At 43.1% G+C, this 21,464-nt stretch overlaps 1 protein-coding gene across 4 annotated transcripts in view; it reads left to right on the top strand.

Annotated features, from left to right (window-relative positions):
• The window catches only part of SMARCAL1 (SNF2 related chromatin remodeling annealing helicase 1), a 38,541-nt gene that overhangs the window by 10,343 nt on the left and 6,734 nt on the right, over positions 1 to 21,464 (top strand). For all 4 annotated transcript variants that reach the window (XM_081885552.1, XM_081885549.1, XM_081885551.1 and 1 more), the window contains exons 6-13: positions 56 to 239; positions 1,201 to 1,351; positions 3,800 to 3,958; positions 9,665 to 9,730; positions 13,062 to 13,202; positions 17,517 to 17,735; positions 19,387 to 19,457; positions 20,068 to 20,170. In XM_081885552.1, coding sequence (XP_081741678.1) covers positions 56 to 239; positions 1,201 to 1,351; positions 3,800 to 3,958; positions 9,665 to 9,730; positions 13,062 to 13,202; positions 17,517 to 17,735; positions 19,387 to 19,457; positions 20,068 to 20,170 — 1,094 coding nt within the window. The remainder of the gene's footprint in view (positions 1 to 55; positions 240 to 1,200; positions 1,352 to 3,799; positions 3,959 to 9,664; positions 9,731 to 13,061; positions 13,203 to 17,516; positions 17,736 to 19,386; positions 19,458 to 20,067; positions 20,171 to 21,464) is intronic.

Raw genomic sequence — 21,464 nt, 5'->3', positions numbered from 1 at the left:
GTTGTTTACAAATGCTCCTAGGGACACAAATCCTTCTTGTGTGTGTTCCTTTTAGTTGAACTGCTAAGGAGCCTTCCAGCAGTGGAAGTGGAGCCATTGCCTAAGCCAGTAATACAAGCCTTTGCTGCTCAGTTTGAGAAGTCTGCCTCAAAGGTTGCTGACATCCCAGAAGCAGACCTTTCAGGACTGGATCCTAAACTTGTGGCCAGCCTCATGCCATTTCAGAGAGAAGGTGTGAAGTAAGTCAAGCCCTGGGTCTTCTGAAAAACACACGCCATTTATTTAAAATGTTGGTACTTGCATTTAGTTTGAGAGTTGTTATCCATCGCTCCCCCACCTTCCTTTGCTTTCTTGCTTTGCCAACACAATCTGGAAGAGGTAACTTGTATCTCTTGCTGTTGGACCCACATTGACCCAACAGGGAGGCAGGGACTTCCAGGGTTCATAAAACAACACATGAAAAAAACAAAGCCGTGAATGGCTGGTTTCCCCCTTGCTAATTCACCCCTGCTTTTATTACTTGAAGAGGATCCTTTGAGATATCGAAAGCTGACATTCTCTTAGAACAGACTCCTGTACCAGGAATGTGTGGAAGGCACATAACCTTGATTGCTAACTATTCTTGCTAGCTACTCCTTCCCCTGTGTAGGGAGAACAGAGCCTGCTGCCTTTCCCACTCCTTGAGAAACAGGCTTACTAGAAACTGCAGTTGGGATCTTTTTCAAGGCACAAAGTAGTGGACTCGTTTGAGGCAAAGGCTTCTGCTAATCAGTTTGACATATATTTACAAGCTGTTGCTAGACTACAGTTCTCATCATCCCTGACTGCTGGTCCTGCTAGCTAGGGATGGTGGAAGTTATAGTCCAACAACAGCTGGGGACCCAAGTTTGAGAAACACTGATTGAGATGGAAGCTGTATTTCTGCTTGAATCAGAAGAATTTGGGATAAAGTTTTTTGGGGGGTTCTGGTATTTAACTTGCAACTAGATTATAGAACAGGGAGCTGTGGCCCTCCAGATGTTGCTGGGATACAATCACCATTATCCTTGAACATTGGTGATGCTGGATGGGGATGGTATGAGTTGGAGTCAGCAACATCTGGAGAACCACAAGTACCTCAGCCTTGCCTTAGAAGAACTGAATTCACTGTGGGAATGGAAACAATAACCCATTGGTCTCTTTCCCTCCCCTCTCTTTCAGTTTTGCAATTGCCAAAGAAGGCCGTTTGCTGCTTGCAGATGACATGGGCTTAGGGAAAACAATCCAGGCAATCTGCATTGCTGAATACTATCGAAAAGAGTGGCCTCTGCTGGTGGTCACTCCTTCTTCAGTGAGATATACATGGGCGGAGGTAATGCCTGCATTTTCTCAACTCCTTTTTAGTCTTCTGTCTTGCTAGTCTTTCACATTCTGAGAGAGCCACCGCAGTCGTTGGTGCCGATGAAAAATGAGACAATGGGGGCAGAAAGGAATGGTGCTTCATGTTAGTCCTCAGCTTTGAGGAGTTACAGCGGTCCTGTCACTTGGCATCCCTCCTTCACTGTTGTTTGCGATTCTCATTCATAATTCCAAAAGGAGTCTTCAGAATGGAGATCATGGAGCTGAGAGCCCAGTTTAGGGGTGAAAATGGGCATATGGAAATACATGGAGATTCTTTAGTCCCTTTGACCATTGTATAAAATTCTTTACTTGCCAAATGCAGGGAGAAAACTTATTCCCGTTTTTATTTATGAAAAGAGCAGCACAGGGTTTCTGTTCAAATAGTTGCCCTGGCCTACTTTGTCATGAAGTGGGTAGTAAAAGCCAGTGTGTGTTTTAATTTAAGAATAAATTGTGTTTGCATATTCAGTATATTTTTAAGCAGACTGATTTTGACCATTGCTTTGGATGTTTTGAGGGTTTTTTTTTGGGGGGGGGGGAGTTTCAGATAGCTGGGCTTATAAGTGCTTAAATAGCTAAATATAATGATTTATAATCCTGGCAGGAGATAAGGATTGAGAAAGCCAACAGCTTTGTGAGATGCCTCTGGTCTGAGAATGAGGCTAATACTAATGTTCATTTATGATCTCATCATAGCTGTATTTATCTTAGTAGTGAAATGAATAGAACAGAACAGGGCTGTTTGAGTGGAAAGACTGCTGCGCACCATAATCGGCGGAAGCCATAAAGTGCAACTGCTGTTTGTGGGTGAGCACCATAGCCAAGCCAACCGGACTGCAACTTCTTCAGGGACCTTGACAGGCTGGGCTCCAGCATGCTTTGTGCTTAAAATTCACCTGCCTGTGAATGTGTCCACCCACAACTTCGCTCCCTGTTCTGTCATTGTGAGATAGCTGTCTCATGGGGGGGGGGGCAACATTCCTTGCATGACACCCATCCAGATGTCAACATAGCTCTCTGTGAAGTGCTCATCCTTGTGGGTGTACCACCTCAGACTGCAGAGATGCATCACATAACAGACTGCTTTGAAAGAAAGGAAAGGGAGAAAGACTGTTTCCTCTAAGTTGGGAATGCTCTAGTTTTTCTGTACGCTGGTGTTTTATTTTTTACGGATGAACTCGTACTTGCAGTCCAATGTCCCTTCAGCCCAGGCACAGACTGACCACTTCATTGAAAGTTTGGTTTCTGCAAGGAACATAATAGGGCAAGTGGATACCTTTTTAATTAGATACTTTCTTTTGGGGGCAGGGTGAGATCTGGAATTGAGTCCCCAATTGGGAAAGGCCTTAGCTCAGTGGCAGAGCATCTTCTTTGATGCAGATCGTTCCAGGTTCAATCCCTGGCATCTCCAGGTAGGGCTGGGAGAGAACCACTCTTGGAACTATGGTGAGCTCCTGCCAACCAGTGGGTGCAATAGGGAGCTAGATGGATCAACAATCTGACTTGGTATAAGCAAAAGAAAACAGATTGCTGTAAGTCAAACACATGTTTCTTGGCACAAATGGCAACAGAATACCTTTCAGGTATATTTCAGGTGCAACCAATTAGCTTTGTGTGCTAATATAACTGAGATACAGTAGGATTTGGCATTAAGATCAGGGCACCAGGAAAGATTTTTTTCCCCCAGTGAGGCTTGTATGATCACAAGATTGGTAAGCAATAATTATTCATGTCCTTTATTATCTCAAGCGATTATATTACGGCTGTAGTAGCTTTTGGAGTATTTTTGGTATAACTTTTATTGTATTAATGGAACTGATCATTTTAGCATAACCTTATGGTTTTAACATGTCTATAGATGGTATATTGAAGAGATACTAATTATTGTTTCATGTGTTTGGCCTTAACTGGAATATTCATAGACACTGATGAATAATGTATTTGGTAACGGGTCTCTGTCTGTTTTTGCTCATTCACATTTGATGCTGAATACATGACTTTTCACATAAATTGAATTTTAAAATCGGCTTTTTCGTGCACGTTTTGGTTTTCTTTTGCATGCTTTGTTTTCCCCCCTGCATTTTTGAGTTGGTATAGGGCAACTTCTTGTATCTGTATCAGGCATCTTACCTGAGATACAACACAGGCTGACTAGGCCTTTGTGGAACTCATGTGAAAAACAGCTGGTGCAGATGCAATGCTATCCTCAGCATCCACAGAAAAACATTTCAAATGATGTGTGCTGGGGGGATGAATACAGTTAAGGATTGTATATCACTTAGCAAACTTTTCAAAAGGTGCCGTATGAGCGGTGTCAACTGTTTTTGAAAGGTGGCTGTAAGCTTTGGGCCATTTAGATATAAAAAGATTTTTTTTCAGCTCACGTCTTTTTCTGCCTTCGTTCTTTTCGCTGCTTCAGGCCTTCCACAGGTGGCTTCCTTCCTTGAGCCCAGATGCCATCAGTGTCATAGCAACGGGCAAGGACTGCCTGTCGGCAAGATTGATAAACGTTGTCAGTTTTGACCTTCTCAGCAAGATGGAGAAGCAACTCAAAACCACCTTCCGAGTTGTGATTGTTGTAAGTAGGGCATCCTGGTGGGGGAGGCAGGTGGCACAGTTTCCCTGGGCCATTCAAAGGCAGAGATGGGGGACGTGTTCACTGCAGGCGTGAGGGCATATTAGACGGTCTCAAGACATGGAAGGCTCTTAAGCTGTAAATAAAGCTTGTCTGAATTGAAAGTTGGTTCATGTTATGCTGCCATTTGCACAGTATGAAATTAGAAGTGGCTGCTTTTCTAATGCTTACTAATAGCGACTGTGTCCTCTTAATTGCCATTTCATTTTACACTGTTCGGCAATTATAGCATACATTTGCTTCCAAAATGTATTGTTCAGGACACCACTTAGTTGCAAGAGATTCTCCGTGTATTTCTGGAAATGTGGATGTTCTTGTCTGCTCTGAAGGGTGACCAAGAACTCTCCTGTTACCTTTCTGGTTCCCTGTATTTAAAGTAGTGAGCAGCTTTTCAGGGCCAAGGAATGGGACCTAGAAACCCTACTTTACAATCTCATGATTTATGTATCCATCTCATGGTCCAGAAGGACCAACTCATGCCAAGTTCTGATTTGTTTTTTGTTTTGAGGTTTTAGGACAAGCTGTCATCACGATTTTCTCATGCCTTTCTGGACAACAATGAGTTCTAAGGGACTTGACTATTTTTAATGAAATACTTTCTCCTGATTGCAGTAAGACCTTACTGAAGACTCCAGTGATACATACTGTTTACCACAGCCTGGGGAAATTTGACCTTTTAGTTTCTAGAATTTGTACATGCAATTGGCTGGGGCAACCCAGTCAGATGGATGATAATAATACTAATACTAAGACTAATACTAATAATAAATAAATAAAGGCAGTGGCCTGGTAGTTTTAAACTATGAATCAGCATTATGGGAACAAACTGTGGAGAGCCTTGGCCTTATGTGTTCCTCCCCCCACCTCACTTGATGGACACAGGGAGAAGATTGAAAACTTCTTTCTTTTGGTTTCTGAGTAAACCAGAGATTCAATGTACAGTATGACCAAACTCAGAATCTGACTTATTCTAAGCATGGTCAGTTTAAACAATCCATGGCCAAACTGTGGTTTTGAATCCTGATTTGCTAGCTAACACAGAATAAACCAAAGCCAAGCCATCGTTTCCCAGAAAAGACATTTTCCTAAGAGAATTTTTGAGAACATTCTTGTTGGCCACTATTCCCTCTGCTTCCCCAGATGCCCCAGAATGATGCTAGGTTTGTGGCATTATGGGGAATGTAAAATGGTGGCCAGGCTGCTGTTTCTACCTGAAAGCTTAACAGAGAAAACAATTTCAAACAAGGAAGGAGAATTAGCCACTGCTAATGCTGAGCTTCACCCCGGCTGAGCTGTTGAAGAATTTCTCCTTCCGCTGGAGATGTTTGGTGAAGTGATCCGCCCAATTTCTCTACACACAAATAGGGTGGAGAATTTCAGGGGGGCATTTTTGTGCACAGCTCTAAAACAAACCACAGTTTCCTCAGTTCAGTCGTACAACAGGAAACTGTGGTTTTTGCAAAATGAAAAGTGGAAGCTTTCAATCTTCCCTCATTCTTATGTACAAAGAAACAGGGAGAGTATGAGCCTGAGACTCGCCGCAGTTCCTTCTCATAATACTAAACCACAGTTTAGTTATATTTCTTCAAGGCTGCTCTGGAATCTCAGTTCTTATTATTGTTTCTTAATGAGTCTTGTTGAAGTCATCATAACCCACACTTCTAACACTTCAACCCTCTGTACTTACTTGGACATTTCCTTCTCATCTCATCAGAAATTCCCTTTCAAGTAAATGTGTTCTGGGCCACAGCCAAAGAATTTTCTACACAGTTGAGTGCATCTGATGCTGAGAGGTCAGCAGATACCCAGATCATCTGCATCAATTAAGGTCCTGGAGCCAAGCAGCTTCTTAGATCTCATGCTCGCAGTTAAAAATATATATATTGAGCTGCTAGCGTTTACTCTTCAGGAATAGTGCCTCTCAGGAATCCCTTGTACAAGTGTGCAAAGTGCCAGAGGTGAAAGTCCCATAATCCCAACACTTCCATTTTCTGGTTGTCTACAAGGTACTGGTCTGTGAGGTCTTTGTAGAGCAGGGATGGGGAACCCCTGGCCAGTCTTGGCCCCCAACACTTTGCTTCCCAAACCACACGCACCCACCCATCAGCTGATGTCACTGGTGACTTGCGTGGCTCGTGTAGTTTCTCAGTTTGTGTGTGGGACTTAAGAGTGATCTTTTCCCTTTTCCTGCCACTATGGGCAGCCTGCAGCTATTGCAGCACTCAGTTTCTTCACTGGTCATTCTGATGTCGCAATATTGTATTTAGATGCAATGCGAAACGATTCTCTGTTCCACTCCCTTCCTCTTGCACAACCGCGAGTAGGAAATCTGAAGCACCCATTTCCATTTTCAACTACCATATTTTTTGCACCACAACACTCACTTTTTTCCTCCTAGAAAGTAAGGGGAAATGTCTGTGCGTGTTATGGAGGGAATGCCTACAGGTGGTGGTGGGGATCTGCTGCAGTCGTGAGCAGAGGATCCATGGTTTCCCTTCCCTCCTCCGTGGCTGGCTTTGAAACAGCAAAGCGGGAGAAGAGCCGCTGAGTGGGGAGGAGAGAGGGACAGAGAGCCTGCTTCTTTAAAGGAGCAAAGTGGGAGAGGAGAGGAGCCGCTTACACTCGCTTACACACGAGTGTAAGCGGCTCCTGTCCGGTTGGCTCCTTTAAAGCAAGCAGGCTCTCTGTCCCTCTCTTCTCCCCACTCAGCTCGCTACATAGCAGCAAAGTTTTTCAGCTTGCTAAGCCAGGGATGAGCGGGGAGGAGGGAGAAAAGCAGAGCCTGCTTGCTTTAAAGGAGCAAAGTGGGAGAGGAGAGGAGCCTTCTCCCCTTATACCCCTCTTCTTCATTATTAGCAGCATCCTTCTCCACCCACCCCACGCGCGCTTCTTCTCCCCTTAAGCCCCTCTTCTGCATTATTAGCAGCATCCTTCTCCACTCACCCTACGCATGTTCCTTCTCCTCTTAAACCCCTTGCCTGCATTATTAGCAGCATCCTTCTCCACATACCCCACATGTGCTCCTTGTCTCTTGAGTGCTTTTCCTTCCCTCCCCACTTAAAACGTGGTTACAAAGCACGGATCCACATGGATCCTCAGGATTTTTGCACTGGGTCACCCCAAATTCACCATCAGATCACATAGCATGTCCATGGCTACATCTTGCACCAAAAAAATCATACACCCACTGTTGCCTGGGGCCGCAGTGGTGCAAAAACGTAGTTACAAAGCATGGATCCACATGGATCCTCAGGATTTTTGCATTGGGCTACTCCAAACTCACTGTCAGATCACATGTCTGTGGCCACAGCATGAACCACAAAACTCATACATCCACTGTTTCGTTTAGAATATTTTTTTTCTTGTTTTCCTCCTCTAAAAACTATGTGTGTGTTATGGTCGGGTGCGTGTTATAGAGCGAAAAATACGGTAATTTGAGTTTGTCGTTTTGTCTGAAGCAGGCTAGGCTCTTAATGTAATAATAATATAATAATATTTTTTTATTTATACTCTGCCCATCTGGCTGGGTTTCCTTAGCCATCCTGGGTGGCTTCCAACAAAGATTAAAAATACATTAAAACATCAGTCATTAAAAATCTTCCTAAACAGGACTGCCTTCAGATGTCTTCTAAACATCAGATACAGTGGACCCTCCGGATACGAACTTAATTCGTTCCGGGGATCCGTTCGCACCCCGAAAATTACGTAAATAGAGGTGCACTTCTCCCCATGCACGCGGTGCGATTGAGCGCTTCTGTGCAAGGCTCGCAGAGCACTTCTGCACATATGCGTGTGGCGAAACCCGGAAGTATACACTTCTGGGTTTGCCATGGCCGTAACCCGAAGATTCCGTATCCAGAGGGATACGTAAGTAGAGGTACGACTGTAGTTGTTTATCTCTTTGACATCTGATGGGAAGGCACTCCACAGGGTGGGCGCCACTGTTGAGAAGGCCCTCTGCCTGGTTCCCTGTAACCTTACTTCTTGCAGTGTGGGAACCGCCAGAAGCCCTTGGCGCTGGACCTCAGTGTCTGGGCAATATGTGGGATTTCTGGAAAATGTTGAAGGGGGCAGGGGGAATAGAGTAATTCACTATGGAAACAATTCTGATGTCTTAGAGAGTGATCTAATTTACCACATTTTGCTTGTGCTTAGTAAACACAGCTAACTTTGAAACTGCCAAGTTTGCCTAATATTTGAACCCATTCATTGTCACTAATGAACTTATGAAATGGGAAATTTTCTGCAGAAAAATAAAACACTGGAGGGGGGAAAAAAATCAAGGAAGTCCCATTTTACAAAAAAATTCTGCCTCGCATCACAAGGTCTAACCATGCTATGCTTTACATGGGAGAGATGGGGGGTGGATTTTCCATACTGTGGATGTTGTTTATTGAAATACAGCAGAGAGGCTACCAAGTGCTTGGGAGCGACAGTATTGATGAGTGGGCCATTCTTCCTAATCACCTTGTCCCTGTTTGCTGTGCAGGTGGAAAATACACCTTTAGTGTTTCCTCCATGGGGCAAACGGCAGCTTTGTGTGTACACGTGTCATTTTGATTGAGAAGAACGGTATGACAGGATTGGGTAAAACCCCTCCCCTGCCATTGCTCCAAAGAAATAGGCAACTCCCTCACTCCTCAGTGGCTGTATTTTCGTTAAAAAAACAAAACAAACAAACAAAAACCATTGCAGATAATCACAGTCATTGATCTCCCACTTAGTGTGGTTTGGCTCTCATTCATGTTCTTACTAGATATGTTGCAGAATTCAGGTCCTGCGTTTTGCATCCAATCGCCTCTGCAGCGTGTTGTGCTTCCTCGCTTCCCTCTTCAATCCTCCCTCTGCTGGTGGCTGTTATTAGCATAACCTTATTGCTAACCAAGACTGAGAAAGCAGTTCCTTCCAGTTGAAGGGGGAATATTATCCTTTCTGTGCATGGCTGCTTACTCGTCCAAATACGACAAGACGAGCACATTCCCTGGGAGGGTGCCAATTTCCTTAGTGTCCCGAAGCTCAGTGTTGTAACAGCAATGGCAATAGAGCTCATTCCAGGAGGGGAAATTCTCAAATGGCAGGTCTATTTCCTACCTGGCGAGCCTTTTAACAGCAAACCGGTTGGCTCCTAATTAGATTTTCTCCTTTCTGGTGGTTTTTCATTAACCCCTTCCTTTGGGGGAATCCGTGCAGGGCAGACTCGCAATTATCTGCATTTAAGAGGAGGCTGTGCAGCGGCAAAAAGAATATTAATAGCGAGAATCGTTTCTTCACCTCCCTTCACTGGCTTGGTTATGGTTGTTGATAGATCAACAACAAGGATGTGTTTTCCTTTCTCAGTGACTTCAGCTTCGAGCAAGCAATCCTACCTTATGTTGTGGAGGTGTGACATTCAGAGCGGTGCTGTACCCGTCTAGGATTATCTAAGATAATCACACAAAATATCAGGACAGCTTAATTTGGCCTTCCCTGGCCTTGTTGGACAACAACTGCTGATATTCGTGATAATCGGCCATGCTGGCTGGGGTTGATGGGAGTTGTAGTCCAACAATATTTGGGGACCCACATTTGGAGGAATGCTGATATAAACTGCTTTTTGGTTGTTTGGCTAGCGCTCTGGGTTTCACATACTGTACTCTTCTTCTGTTTCAGGATGAGTCCCACTTTCTGAAGAATGGGAAAACTGCTCGATGCCGGGCTGCGATGCCTCTCCTGAAGGTGAGCATACCAGGGTTTTCAAAACTGGGCATTTGACTTTTAGGTGCTGTGTATTCAAGATGCCTGGTACACAGGCAAGAGCCAAAAGAATTTTGCTAGGCTGCTACCAGTGCTGTAGTGACAAGTTGGGAGCCATACAAAATCCCAATATGAGGGACATAATTAAATCCTGTGCTTTTTCACCTACCTATGATGCAGATTGGGCAATTTTGGTTTATCAGTTAAACTCTACAGCAGAACGCATGAAATAAGTTCAGAAATCCTAATTGTAGTACAAGATTGAATATTTAAATGCAGAACAAATGCGTAATCATTCCGAAGTATCTGAGATTTTGAGTGTTTTAGGATTATATAAATGAATTCCAGGTCACAGAGTCTGCTTCAAAGTAATATTTCCAAGTGAAGCTGCCCTGAGAAATTATGATCTGTCTTTTATTTGCTATAAATTTTGATATGTCAGTAACCACCAATTAAATTGATTTATCCCAAAGCTGATAGAGTCTTCCATAAGTATTTCACAAAGACCTCATAAATCTGTTTTTCTGGTATGTAACCTGAAAATCCTTAAAGTGGCTTGGATGAAGGATATAGAATCAATAATGGATTAATAAGGAGCCTTTAAGTTTCATATTTATTCTGAAATTCTGTTGAAGAACAGGTCTGAATATAATACGTTTGAGAAAAAATAGGCATAATTATAATATTAAAAGCTTAATCTTTGATATCACTTAGGCATTGATTGCTTCTGAAGATAAAGTAGCATTTCTTAATATCCATTTTTTTGCTTCCTTATAAAAATTTCTGAGGAAATCGCTTTAAGGCAGTGATGTATGGAATCTTCAAGTAGGCCCATGTATAAAACATGGAGCTGAAGTTTGAAACTCCATGAGTTTTCAGAAGTAATTATTCATAGTAATGTACCTTGCGTCTCTACTGAGGAACCCTAAATTCTGCACAAAACGCTGTTGTAGCTCTGCAACCAGGTGTTAAGGATTGTGTAGGGGCACTTTTTGAACCTATAAAATGAATCAAGAAGTTTAATTTACACGATATTTAGATTAGCATGATTTTCCAAGTGAACCCTTAACATCAGGTGTGCATTGGAACTGGCAGAATCTGGCACTGCCCTTTATTATTATTGAAAAAAAATGCAAATATGAATGCTGTTGGAAATATGAATCGGACTGAGCATGAATATGAAATATGGAAATATAAATCAGTTTGCTTTTGATGAATGAATATAGTTGTAAAAAGTATTCTAGTCCTTAAGGTCTTCCAGAATTCTTTCTTTCTCTCCTTAAAAGTTTTTGAAAGCTCTGCTTTCCTAAAGGGTGGGTGTAGGAGCTCTGCTACTATCTAATGTCAAAACACTGCCATTTTCAAATTGTTCCCTTTTGGGTGTAATTTGAATGTCCCAGGTGTGATGGATATACTTTAGGTTGTTTGCATCCGTGATATTTAGTTAGATCCTAACCTTATTCCAAAGTTGCAGCGGGCATGAGTTATAATACTGTTTTATGACAGAAATGAAATTTCCCCAAACGTGCAGATGCTGTCTCCCCTCTGGTCCCATTTCATTCTCTCCCAAGAAGCAAACTTCTGCATTGAAATTACCATCAGATATTTCCATTTCGTGTCAGGCAGGGCAACACACACTTTAAATGTTAAACAGCTGACAAGGGCAGAATAAGAAGGAATCGGGAGGATGGTTACAATTGTATATCCAGCACAATGAGCATTTAAATAGTCGCCATAATGCAAAGCATGCCAGGCCGCGTGCTGTAGGCCACATGCTGTGAACATCATTAAAAATCCAGTAAATCACTGTAGAAGAATAAGACACTTTTGCATATTGAATCATTTTTATTTTCTGGCATTTCCCCATCCTTCCTCCTGCTCTTTGAAGCCTTTTGATACCCAGTGCAGGGATCTGGCTATTGTATCATTTGCTCTGCATTTGAATATGCCTATGATTCTTGAATTTCTCTTTGGGGAAATGTCTTCTCGGTTTCACCTTTTATCATACAAAGAACATTCTCATTGCAGGAATTGTGCTGCTGATGCTCATGGCGCCCCATAGTGTTTGGCTGGGTAGGACTGTACCGCTTACCTGGCTTCCAGATGTCAGGAACATGGCCAGTCACTGGGAGGGAGGGAGGGAGGGGGGGTGAGGTGGTGGGCAGAGCCAATCCAAAACTCTGGCTGGTGTGTCCACATTGCACCAACCTTGTGTAAACCCTACCCAAATCCAGAGTGGAGTCCCTAAGATGGTTGGATCGTACAATGTATGCCTCCTTCCGGCGACTCCTGCAGCCAAGTTGATTGCTCTGATTTGCTTTGGACCACATCAGTGAGGCCAGGAGGGGGGTCCAGCTGAGGATCCATACACACTACCTAGGCTTGCACCCAGGGGAGGTCACGCAGTGGTTTTACTTCACCCCAGGGGCACACTTCATTGTCTCTTGAGACAGATGGGTATCCATCACCACCACCACTATGAGTGTCATCTAACAAAGCAAAATGGGAATGATTGTGTTACTTCTAATTACAATACAGTGGTACCTCAGGTTAAGAACTTAATTCATTCTGGAGGTCCGTTCCTAACCTGAAATTGTTCTTAACCTGAGGTACCACTTTAGCTAATGGGGCCTCCCATAGCTGCCGCCGCGCGATTTCTATTCTCATCCTGAAGCAAAGTTCCTAACCCGAGATACTATTTCTGGATTAGCGGAGTCTGTAACCTGAAGTGTCTGTAACCTGAAGCATCTGTAACCCAAAGTACCACTGTACATGTTGGCATTTATACCATGCTTTCTTTGAGAGCTCCAAGTATGCTCTCTTCAGTGGGCTTCACAACAACTCTTTCAGATAAACCATTATTGTTATCTCTACATTGCAGATATGGGAGCTGAGGCCAAGAGCGACATGCCTAAGACCACCTAGTTAGTTGCCAGCAGAGGCAAGAGTCGAACAGGGGACTTCTTGGGTCAGGCCAAGACATTTTGCTCCTTGAGGCGGAACAGCATATTTAATGCCTATCACCACTATCACCAAATCAAGGTGTATGGTACCCAAGGCCAGCCAAGTTATTTTGGCCCCTGGAAGCCTCATAAGCACCTCTCCCTAGCAGGAAAAAAACACACAATCATAACACACTGTTGCTCTTTCAGGTTACTCAAAATCTGCCGTCTGAGGAGGGGTGGGGTCTACTAACCCACTGTGCTGTGTTAGCTCTGCTAGTTAGGGCCATGTTTACCTTTTTGGGCGTCCTCGAATCTCTACGTGTGATAGCAGCCACGTAATTAACCTTTTGCAACATTTATATCCCCAGGCTGCCAAACGAGTCATCTTGTTGTCCGGAACCCCTGCCATGTCCCGCCCTGCAGAGCTTTATACGCAGATTGCAGCTGTCAGACCATCCTTCTTCTCTCAGTTCCATGCCTTCGGGCTCCGCTACTGTGATGCTAAGCAGGTAACGTGAGTCTCTATCCTTGGCAAAGCAGAAGCCAGGAAATTATTATTTGGGAATAATAATAACCTTCCATTCCGTGAAGCGTTTTGTGCACTGCTATTCTCTTTACAATCTCAGTGACGTCTTGCTGCGAAAGGGCAGATTTCCGTAGTGACAATTGGCCATAGCTCCATGGTTACTGTAAGATTTTCTGCTATTTCTCAAGCATCTCCAGTTAAAAGGTTCCTAGCCAAGTGTTAGGGCTGGGATCGACTTTTACCTGAGGCCTTGGCTAGCTTCTGCCTAGCCTAGTTGTTCACCAACTAGATTGTTCACCAACTAAGAAAGCCTGACTGAACTTGACCTCTGTGATTACCAATTAACTCATTAAATTGATCAGTGTGCAATGTCATAAATAGTGTTGTCATCAATCATATTGATAACTGGCCCCATATTCTGAGGTGTAATATTGACAAGGAAAAAAATATGGAATTGGACGTTACTATGAATCCGGTAGTTCTGTATTCCTAAATGGAAAAAGGATTCAGTCTCCAATATGCTTTTTGATTAATGAGTTTTAAGCTACCAAAAATATGAGCATGATTAAATGCTATTCTGTTTTTCTTTATATTTACCACTAAATCAGATGTTCCAACGTGGTATGAAACAGAAGGTATAATTCTTCTAATTATGATTATGATGTTTGCAAATATCAACAAGCTGTAACATCTCAAGGGATAATGCTTGCTTTTGCAGTGCATTTGTGATTGTATCATGTCTGCTTCTTTGCCTGCATTTATACCTTCATTAAAATTCCCTCCAGTTGCTATTTCACTTTCCCCTAAACAGAGTAGATCTTCAATTAGTTGATAAGAAACACTCATCTGATGACTGAGTGCTACATAAATATTCATTGATATTAAACTCACCTGTCCAAGCTTCCTTTTATCATAATATATTGACCTTCTTTGTCTTTCCTGCTCTGAATAACTCCACACAAACACACTCCTTTCACTTTTGTACATGCACCAGGCCCAGTTCTAATGGGTCATATCCATTTTGCTCAAATATAGACCCATTGAAATAAATGGGCAATGTTAACAGTTATTTCTAATGTTTCTCTTTGATGTGCATTTCCTGCATATACATATCACCTTGCCATTTTTTCCAGAAATTGAGGTACTTTTCTTGTTTTTAATGGGAGGCAAAAGGTTAACGGGCAAATACATACATACATATTTGATTATTGTTCTGGCCAAAGGCCATGACAACCCCCAGTTCTTTCAGACTTAGTATTTTACCTTCGGCCTTAGTTTTCTTTCATATATACCGTATTTTTCGCACCATAGGGCGCACCGGACCATAGGGCGCACCCAGTTTTTAGGGGGGGAAATCAAGAAAAAAATCTTTCCCCCCCCAGCCCCAAAGAGCAGCATACAGGGTGCGCACAACCTCTCCCTGCCGGAGGGGTTGCACGCAGCTATGGAGCATGGATCCCGCTCGCTGTTTTGCCTTCCCCTTTTGCCCCGTGCAGCCTCTCCTTGCCGGGAGATGCTGCGCAGGGCTTTCCTGGCTTTTCTGGGAGGTGGGGGAATTCCCCCACCTCCCGCAAAACCGGGAGAAGCCGCGCGCACTTTAAAAGGGCTGCACGGCTTCTCCTGGCTTTCCTGGGAGGTGGGGGGATTCCCTCACCTCTCGCAAAAGCCCGCAGAAGCCGTGAGCTCTTTAAAGGGGCTGCGCGGCTTCTCCTGGCTTTTCTGGGAGGTGGGGGAAGGGACTGATGCGGCCAGTCAGTCCCTTCTCCCTCCTGTGGAAAAGCCTGCAAGAGCGCACGGAGCTTGTGTGCGGCTCTTGGGGGCTTTTCCCGCCTGCCTCCCCCCTGCATTCGCTCCATAGGATGCACACACATTTTCCCTTGCTTTTTAGGAGGGAAAAAGTGCGTCCTATGGTGCGAAAAATACAGTATATCTTTATTCATATTTATAATGCTATCTTATAATGGAAAGACGTTGATTCTCTCTGCTTTATGGCATTCCTAATGTCTGAGGTATATGTGGTCATCACTATTCCTTATTTACTGTTTTTTTCTTCATTCTAACTTTTTCTTCATTTCTTTCTGTTGTGAATTCCCCTGTTTCAGGCCATCCTTCAAGGATTCTGTGGGCCCTCAACCCTTCTTGCACCACCAACTCTTCCCACAAACACCCTCCCCCTGCTGTTTTCCCCATTACCAGGCTTTCTCCAGCCCAGCTGATAGTGGTGCAGGATGGGAAGAGGAATTGGTGGGCAAGAGAAGGGTTAAAGTTCTTCTCCTACCTGCTCCCCTCCCCCTTTGCCAGTGTTCCTTTCCCTGTTGTCTTTGTGATGTGTAATTCTTTCCTGGGTTGCTCAAAAATATGATTAAACATTGCTCTGGGATCCATAAGGATAGAAATTGCCATAATAAAAGTAGGATATAGTCTTAATATAAATTGTATTGTCTGGGTTAAACAGCAACAAGAAAATCTCAAACATGAACACCTCAGTTTTAAAAAAACAAGACCCCGAAAAATACTCCATTTTAAACGGAATTGATTTAGCTTCACGGCAGAAGACCACAAATCTCTAGCAGATGCAATAAGCAAAGATGGAATTAGTTTATTGGTTTACGATCCACAACTCCTTGGCACTTCTTGCTCATAAAAAAGTGCAACAAATGAAACGTCACCTCTTTTTATTTATGAGCCAAATTTTATAGTTGCCATCGAGCCATTTTTCAAAGCAGGTGATGTGAATAGTGAGCATTAAAAGACAGAAAAGTGCACGTAGGTTGTCACAGATGCTCAGCCAGGAGAAGTTCAGGAGCTTTGCTGAAACATGCGACCAAGTAATTTCTTCCACTGAGAATGGCCCGGGTCAAAAAAAGCGGCTTCTTAACTTTGCTGTTTGATATCCTAGGAATCCAGGGCCTGCATGTTTTTAGTGGATGTAGTTTTACAAGGCCGTTGAACGTTGTCAATATGATGATTGTGCTTTGAGGCTCTCTTTAATTGCCAACAGGGTTCTGAATAAGCCGAAGGAGTGCAGATAATGAATGCGCTGCTAGCTGCAGAGTTTTATTTTCTGAAGATCTCTGCTTTCATTTAACTACCAAGCTCTTGTGGGATTCAAAATATATATTTGAAAATGCCTGGGCCATGCCTGCTGAAACCTCAAAAGCCAGAAAGGGGAGTGGACTAGTGGCTGGGGAAGGGCTTCAGTGCCCTGCCAAACAGAGACTCTTCTGTTCTTGATTGCCAAGTTGGTCATCCCTCAGTTGCTATGCCGAGAAAACTGTAAACACACTTTAGAGTTCCGTTGCAACTAGAGTTCCATTGCAATGCTAGAAAGAAAGGGGGTTGATACAGTTTTCATGATTCAGAGCTCCTTAGAAAAAAAATGCTCATGGATCATGGATTGGATGCACCTTAGTTGTCTTCACTGAAAAGTGGTGCAAAACACTTGTGCTGATTGCTCTTATTCAGGCTTTCTCAACCTCGGCCCTCCTAATGTTTTGAGACTACAATTCCCATCATCCCTGACCACTGGTCCTGCTAGCTAGGGTTCATGGGAGTTGTAGGCCTAAAACATCGGGAGGGCCGAGGTTGAGGAAGCCTGCTCTTATTTATTACTGACATACCTGAGAAACAGACTCCAGATGTGTGCTCCTAAATGTCTCGCACTGACATGCCCATGATTTGCCTTACTCTTCCAATCAGACATCCTCCAGCAATATCTTCAACCCAGATACCTTCCTCTGCTCTGCTTCTGCTGAAACCTACATTGTTAGTTTCAGCCATAGTAGATAATTGAGACTAACGTAATTCATGTAATAAAATAAATAAACGTTTTTAAAAGGCATTTCAATGAATGGGGAACATTAAAAAAATGCAGAAAACAACGTAATTATTTACATAACTTTTGTGGACTAAAACAACCAAAAATAGTGAGCACTTCTCATTCACTTGTGTGATTTCTGTTCCTGACCTCAGATGAACATACAAATTACAGCACAGTTACAGTTGGAAAGGATGACAGAGATTAAAATCTTTGGGGAATTCTCTTTGCATATTTGCATATCACACTAATGCTCAGCCTGGAACTCCATTTGGTTTTTGGATCACTAGAACATTTTTCCAAATGTTTCTTAGCACTCGTGTAAGCTCAAACCTTCTTATTAGTATTATTTTAAAAATTCAAGTTCTGTTCCGTATCTGAATCCCAGTGCATAGATGTGCAGTATACTCACAGTTCTTGCATGAGTGATGATGCTACTGATGAAGTTTTTGCTTCCTCTTGTGTGTCTATTCCACTCAGCGGCCTTGGGGGTGGGATTATTCTGGTTCATCCAGCCTTGGTGAACTGAAGCTTCTGCTGGAAGAATCCGTCATGATCCGTCGCCTGAAGTCTGACGTGCTCTCTCAGCTCCCTGCAAAGCAGCGCAGAATGGTGGTGGTTGCTCCTGAAGGCATTAACGCAAGGACAAAGGCTGAGCTGGCAGTGGCTGCAAAAGAAATGGCCAAGGGCTATAAGAGTGTGAGTCGGAAATATTGTTGGGCGAGAACATGGCTGCATTCCATCACAATGACGAATGGTTGCTTAAAAATCTAAATATACAATGTGACTTTTACATTGTATATTTACATCTGAACCCTGTGCCAGTTTACAAACCTGTGTTTCCAAAGGGTTGCAAAGTCACAATATCAAGCTGCAGTTTGTGCTCTGGTTTGCCATTCTACAAACTACCGACCAAGCACAGTCATGGTTGTTGCTGTGCTCTGTCTCTAGAGGTTGCTGAACCATGGAGATGGGAGAGAGCAACAAATTTCTGAAGCTGCGTGCTGAAGAGAGAGGAAACGAAAACAGACAATTGGCTGTAAACTGTGGTTTGCCTGTTGTACATTTGAAAGCTCAAACCATGTTACTGGTTCATAACTGTGGTTAGTACAAACCATGGCTTGCTGTGATGTCTGAACTGAGTTTCTGTCTGCATAGTTCGAGATATGATAGACAGGAGAAGGGTAGCTCTGTCTCCACTGCTTAGCTCTTGGTCCAGGCAGTTGACAGGGACCAACTTTGGAACCTGTGTTGTTGACTCTGCATGTCCTCAGGAGAGAGGGAAAAGTGCCAGCCTAGTGATTGCTGGGGTAACTTCCATCAAGACCTAGCAGGGACAGATGGCAGCTTGTTGTTGTTTAGTCGTTTAGTTGTGTCCGACTCTTCATGACCCCATGGACCAGAGCACACCAGGCACTCCTGTCTTCCACTGCCTCCCGCAGTTTGGTCAAACTCACGCTGGTAGCTTTGAGAACACTATCCAACCATCTCGTCCTCTGTCGTCCCCTTCTCCTTGTGCCCTCCATCTTTCCCAACATCAGGGTCTTTTCCAGGGAGTCTTCTCTTCTCATGAGGTGGCCAAAGTATTGGAGCCTCAGCTTCAGGATCTGTCCTTCCAGTGAGCACTCAGGGCTGATTTCCTTAAGAATGGATAGGTTTGATCTTCTTGCAGTCCATGGGACTCTCAAGAGTCTCCTCCAGCACAGATGGCAGCTGCCTCATGATAAAACCTGCATATCCCTCAGTAAAGTTATTCAGCTATGGCAACGAAAGTCAGAAGCCTGCAGGTTAGGTCCATTTCACACATTATTGAAAGGGGAATCTGTCTTTGTCATTATGTGCATGCTTATCAGAGAGCTGGACATCCTCATAACTCCAATGACAGTACCTGTATGAAATATATATGTTGTATTCACACAGGACATTTTTAGAGTTGCATTTAGTGGCCCAAGTCTGCTTTATACATTAGGCCTGTGCTAGATTTAATAAAAAATTTAATCAAATAACAACACGTTGAACTAGAGGGGGAATTCTCATTCCTACTCTTACTCCTGCTAGAGCCGATTAAAGGTCCTTGCACCTCTTTTGGTTTCCATAGGGTGTTTATTTCTCACTTCACCTTTAATAATTCTACAGCAGAACAAATTATCCAGGTTTGGCAAAGCAAACAAAACATACGCGGGGGCAATGGAGGTTTATACTTGTGTAAATATATTTTAAAAATTCAAGCATGTCATCTTTTAGAATTGTGGCTGCAGAAATCTGCCACATGTGAATCCCACTAGTCATTGTGCTGCTAGCTACAACCTTCTGGACCTAACTGATGGGTTTTTCAAATATCTGTTTGCAGAAACAAGAACAGAAGGAAGCTCTCTTTCTCTTTTACAACAGGACTGCTGAAGCCAAAATTCACTGTATCATGTAAGTTGCTGTTTCACAGTATCACACAAACCTACCTGACTAGGCGATTCTTGCTACAGTGGAAAGGAAATTGCAAGACAAGATTGGCAGCGAAATCAAGTTTGGGAAAAATGTTAATTAAAACATTTGAGCACTGTAGCATTGGTCTCGGTATTGAACCAGCCTGGCAAATATTTTACAGAAATGTTATCGTTAAAGTTACCCATTGTGCAGAGGGCTGAGATAAGATTTTCTGGTTCTGCTGAAAATAAGCAAATTGAGTCCTAATTGCTTTCATTTCAAATGTATTAAACCTATTTTGTACAAGGTGACGTGCGGATAGATCTTCAGTAGAAAACAACTGATCATATTTTGATGCAGAGATTTGGACGTAATATGTTCGTTGCAGCTGGGAAAGGTCCTGACCTTTATAGTCTTCAAAAATGGTCCGTAGTTTCAACTACATGTGAGAAACAGGTCCTCGGAACTGGGATTTGGCTGAATTTCCAGTTCTCTGAATAAAATAAAAGTTGAGGACCACTGATCTAGGACCATACACTGATTGCTTCTGAAACAACGATCATATGTGTATCTTCTGAGCCTCCTATCCCCCACTTCTCATTCACTGTAGAGAATATATCTTTGATTTATTGGAAAGTGGAAGAGAAAAGTTTCTGGTATTCGCTCATCACAAACTCATCCTGGACACAATCTGTGAGAACCTGGAGAAAAAGGTAAATTGATCTGCATTTATTACTACTCCTTTTCCAGGACTTGGAGATCCTGGTAAACTCTTGTATCATTGGCACAATACAAAGTTGCCTGGAACCTATTCACAATGGTGTATAAAAACCCATTGCGTACATTTTCTTACTGCCATCTTGTCTAGTGTTTTCCAGAATTCACAAAATACAAACATGGCCACTGGGATTAATAACCTTGAAGTAAACCAGTCAACATCAGGAGGGATTAAATGCGTTAAAGATAATCTTCCTGCTGTCAGTTCTCATATTTCAAATCAATAGCATGTCATGAACTAAAGCTTTAAAAAAAACCCGACTTGTTAAAACGAAGCAGGCATGAAAAGTTGACCTATATAAAGTTTAAACAGTATGAAGAATATAAATAATTACATGTAAAACTGACTCATTAGCATTCCTCCCTGCCAACTGAATAGCCATCTGACATAATTTCTGTAGCAAAATTCCCTGTAGCCAAAAATTCCCTGTGTGTTTGCCATTGACCCTGCCACTCCCCTGACTTGGAGCTTTGTTTCTGACATCCCAGTGAGCTTCAGAGAAGTCCCACTGGCTCTGGGTGCTTCCAAGTTTCAGAGCTAGGCCAGAGAGCAGCTCCTACCTGCTCCATAAGTTGTGCTGGGGAGATGCTAATCAAATTGAAAGGTGTGGTCATGTGACATTTGTGGCACTCCTGTCCCTCATAAATACAGCAGCTCACAGGCCTTCCCTGTACTGCATGCTCTAGCCTTCATTGGAAGGGAAAGCATTTGGTTCCAGAAAGATAATAACCTTCCTCATCCGTGGCATCTGTATTTAGCTAAGATTTAATGCAGCTCTCCCAGATTCAAGTTCACCTTGATGTCCCTGGTATCAATGGCCTTCATATGTCAGGGCTGCCTTAAATATGTGCTAAGGCAATTTAAAATAGGTTTTCCTAGATAATGTTCTCGCTCTTCAAAGATATCAGAAATTGTTTATTATAGTACTGGGCTGAGTGTCAGGATGAGAACCTTGTTACCTGTTCCAAGCAGTGGGGAGAAGGGTCAGAGAGAATGAAGGGCCGGATGGCATGAGGGAGTGTTTGGGGGTAAATTAGCTAACCAGCCAACAACTCCTGTTTATTGGGATTGGTTGGCAGGTATGTGATAACTGATGGCCAGCAAGCCTGGACAAGTACAACTACCTAGCAACTCTAACCTGCTTGGAGCGAAGGCAGGTCAAAAATATAACAAATGTAAGATAAATTATCTGCTTTGCAACTTGACTAGTGAAGGAGTGGGATCCCAAT

Source organism: Podarcis melisellensis, assembly GCF_964234715.1.
Source record: "Podarcis melisellensis genome assembly, chromosome: 1".
NCBI classification, from domain to species: domain Eukaryota; kingdom Metazoa; phylum Chordata; class Lepidosauria; order Squamata; family Lacertidae; genus Podarcis; species Podarcis melisellensis.
Note: the sequence above shows the minus strand (reverse complement) of the source record. Positions and strands in the feature narration are given on the sequence as shown.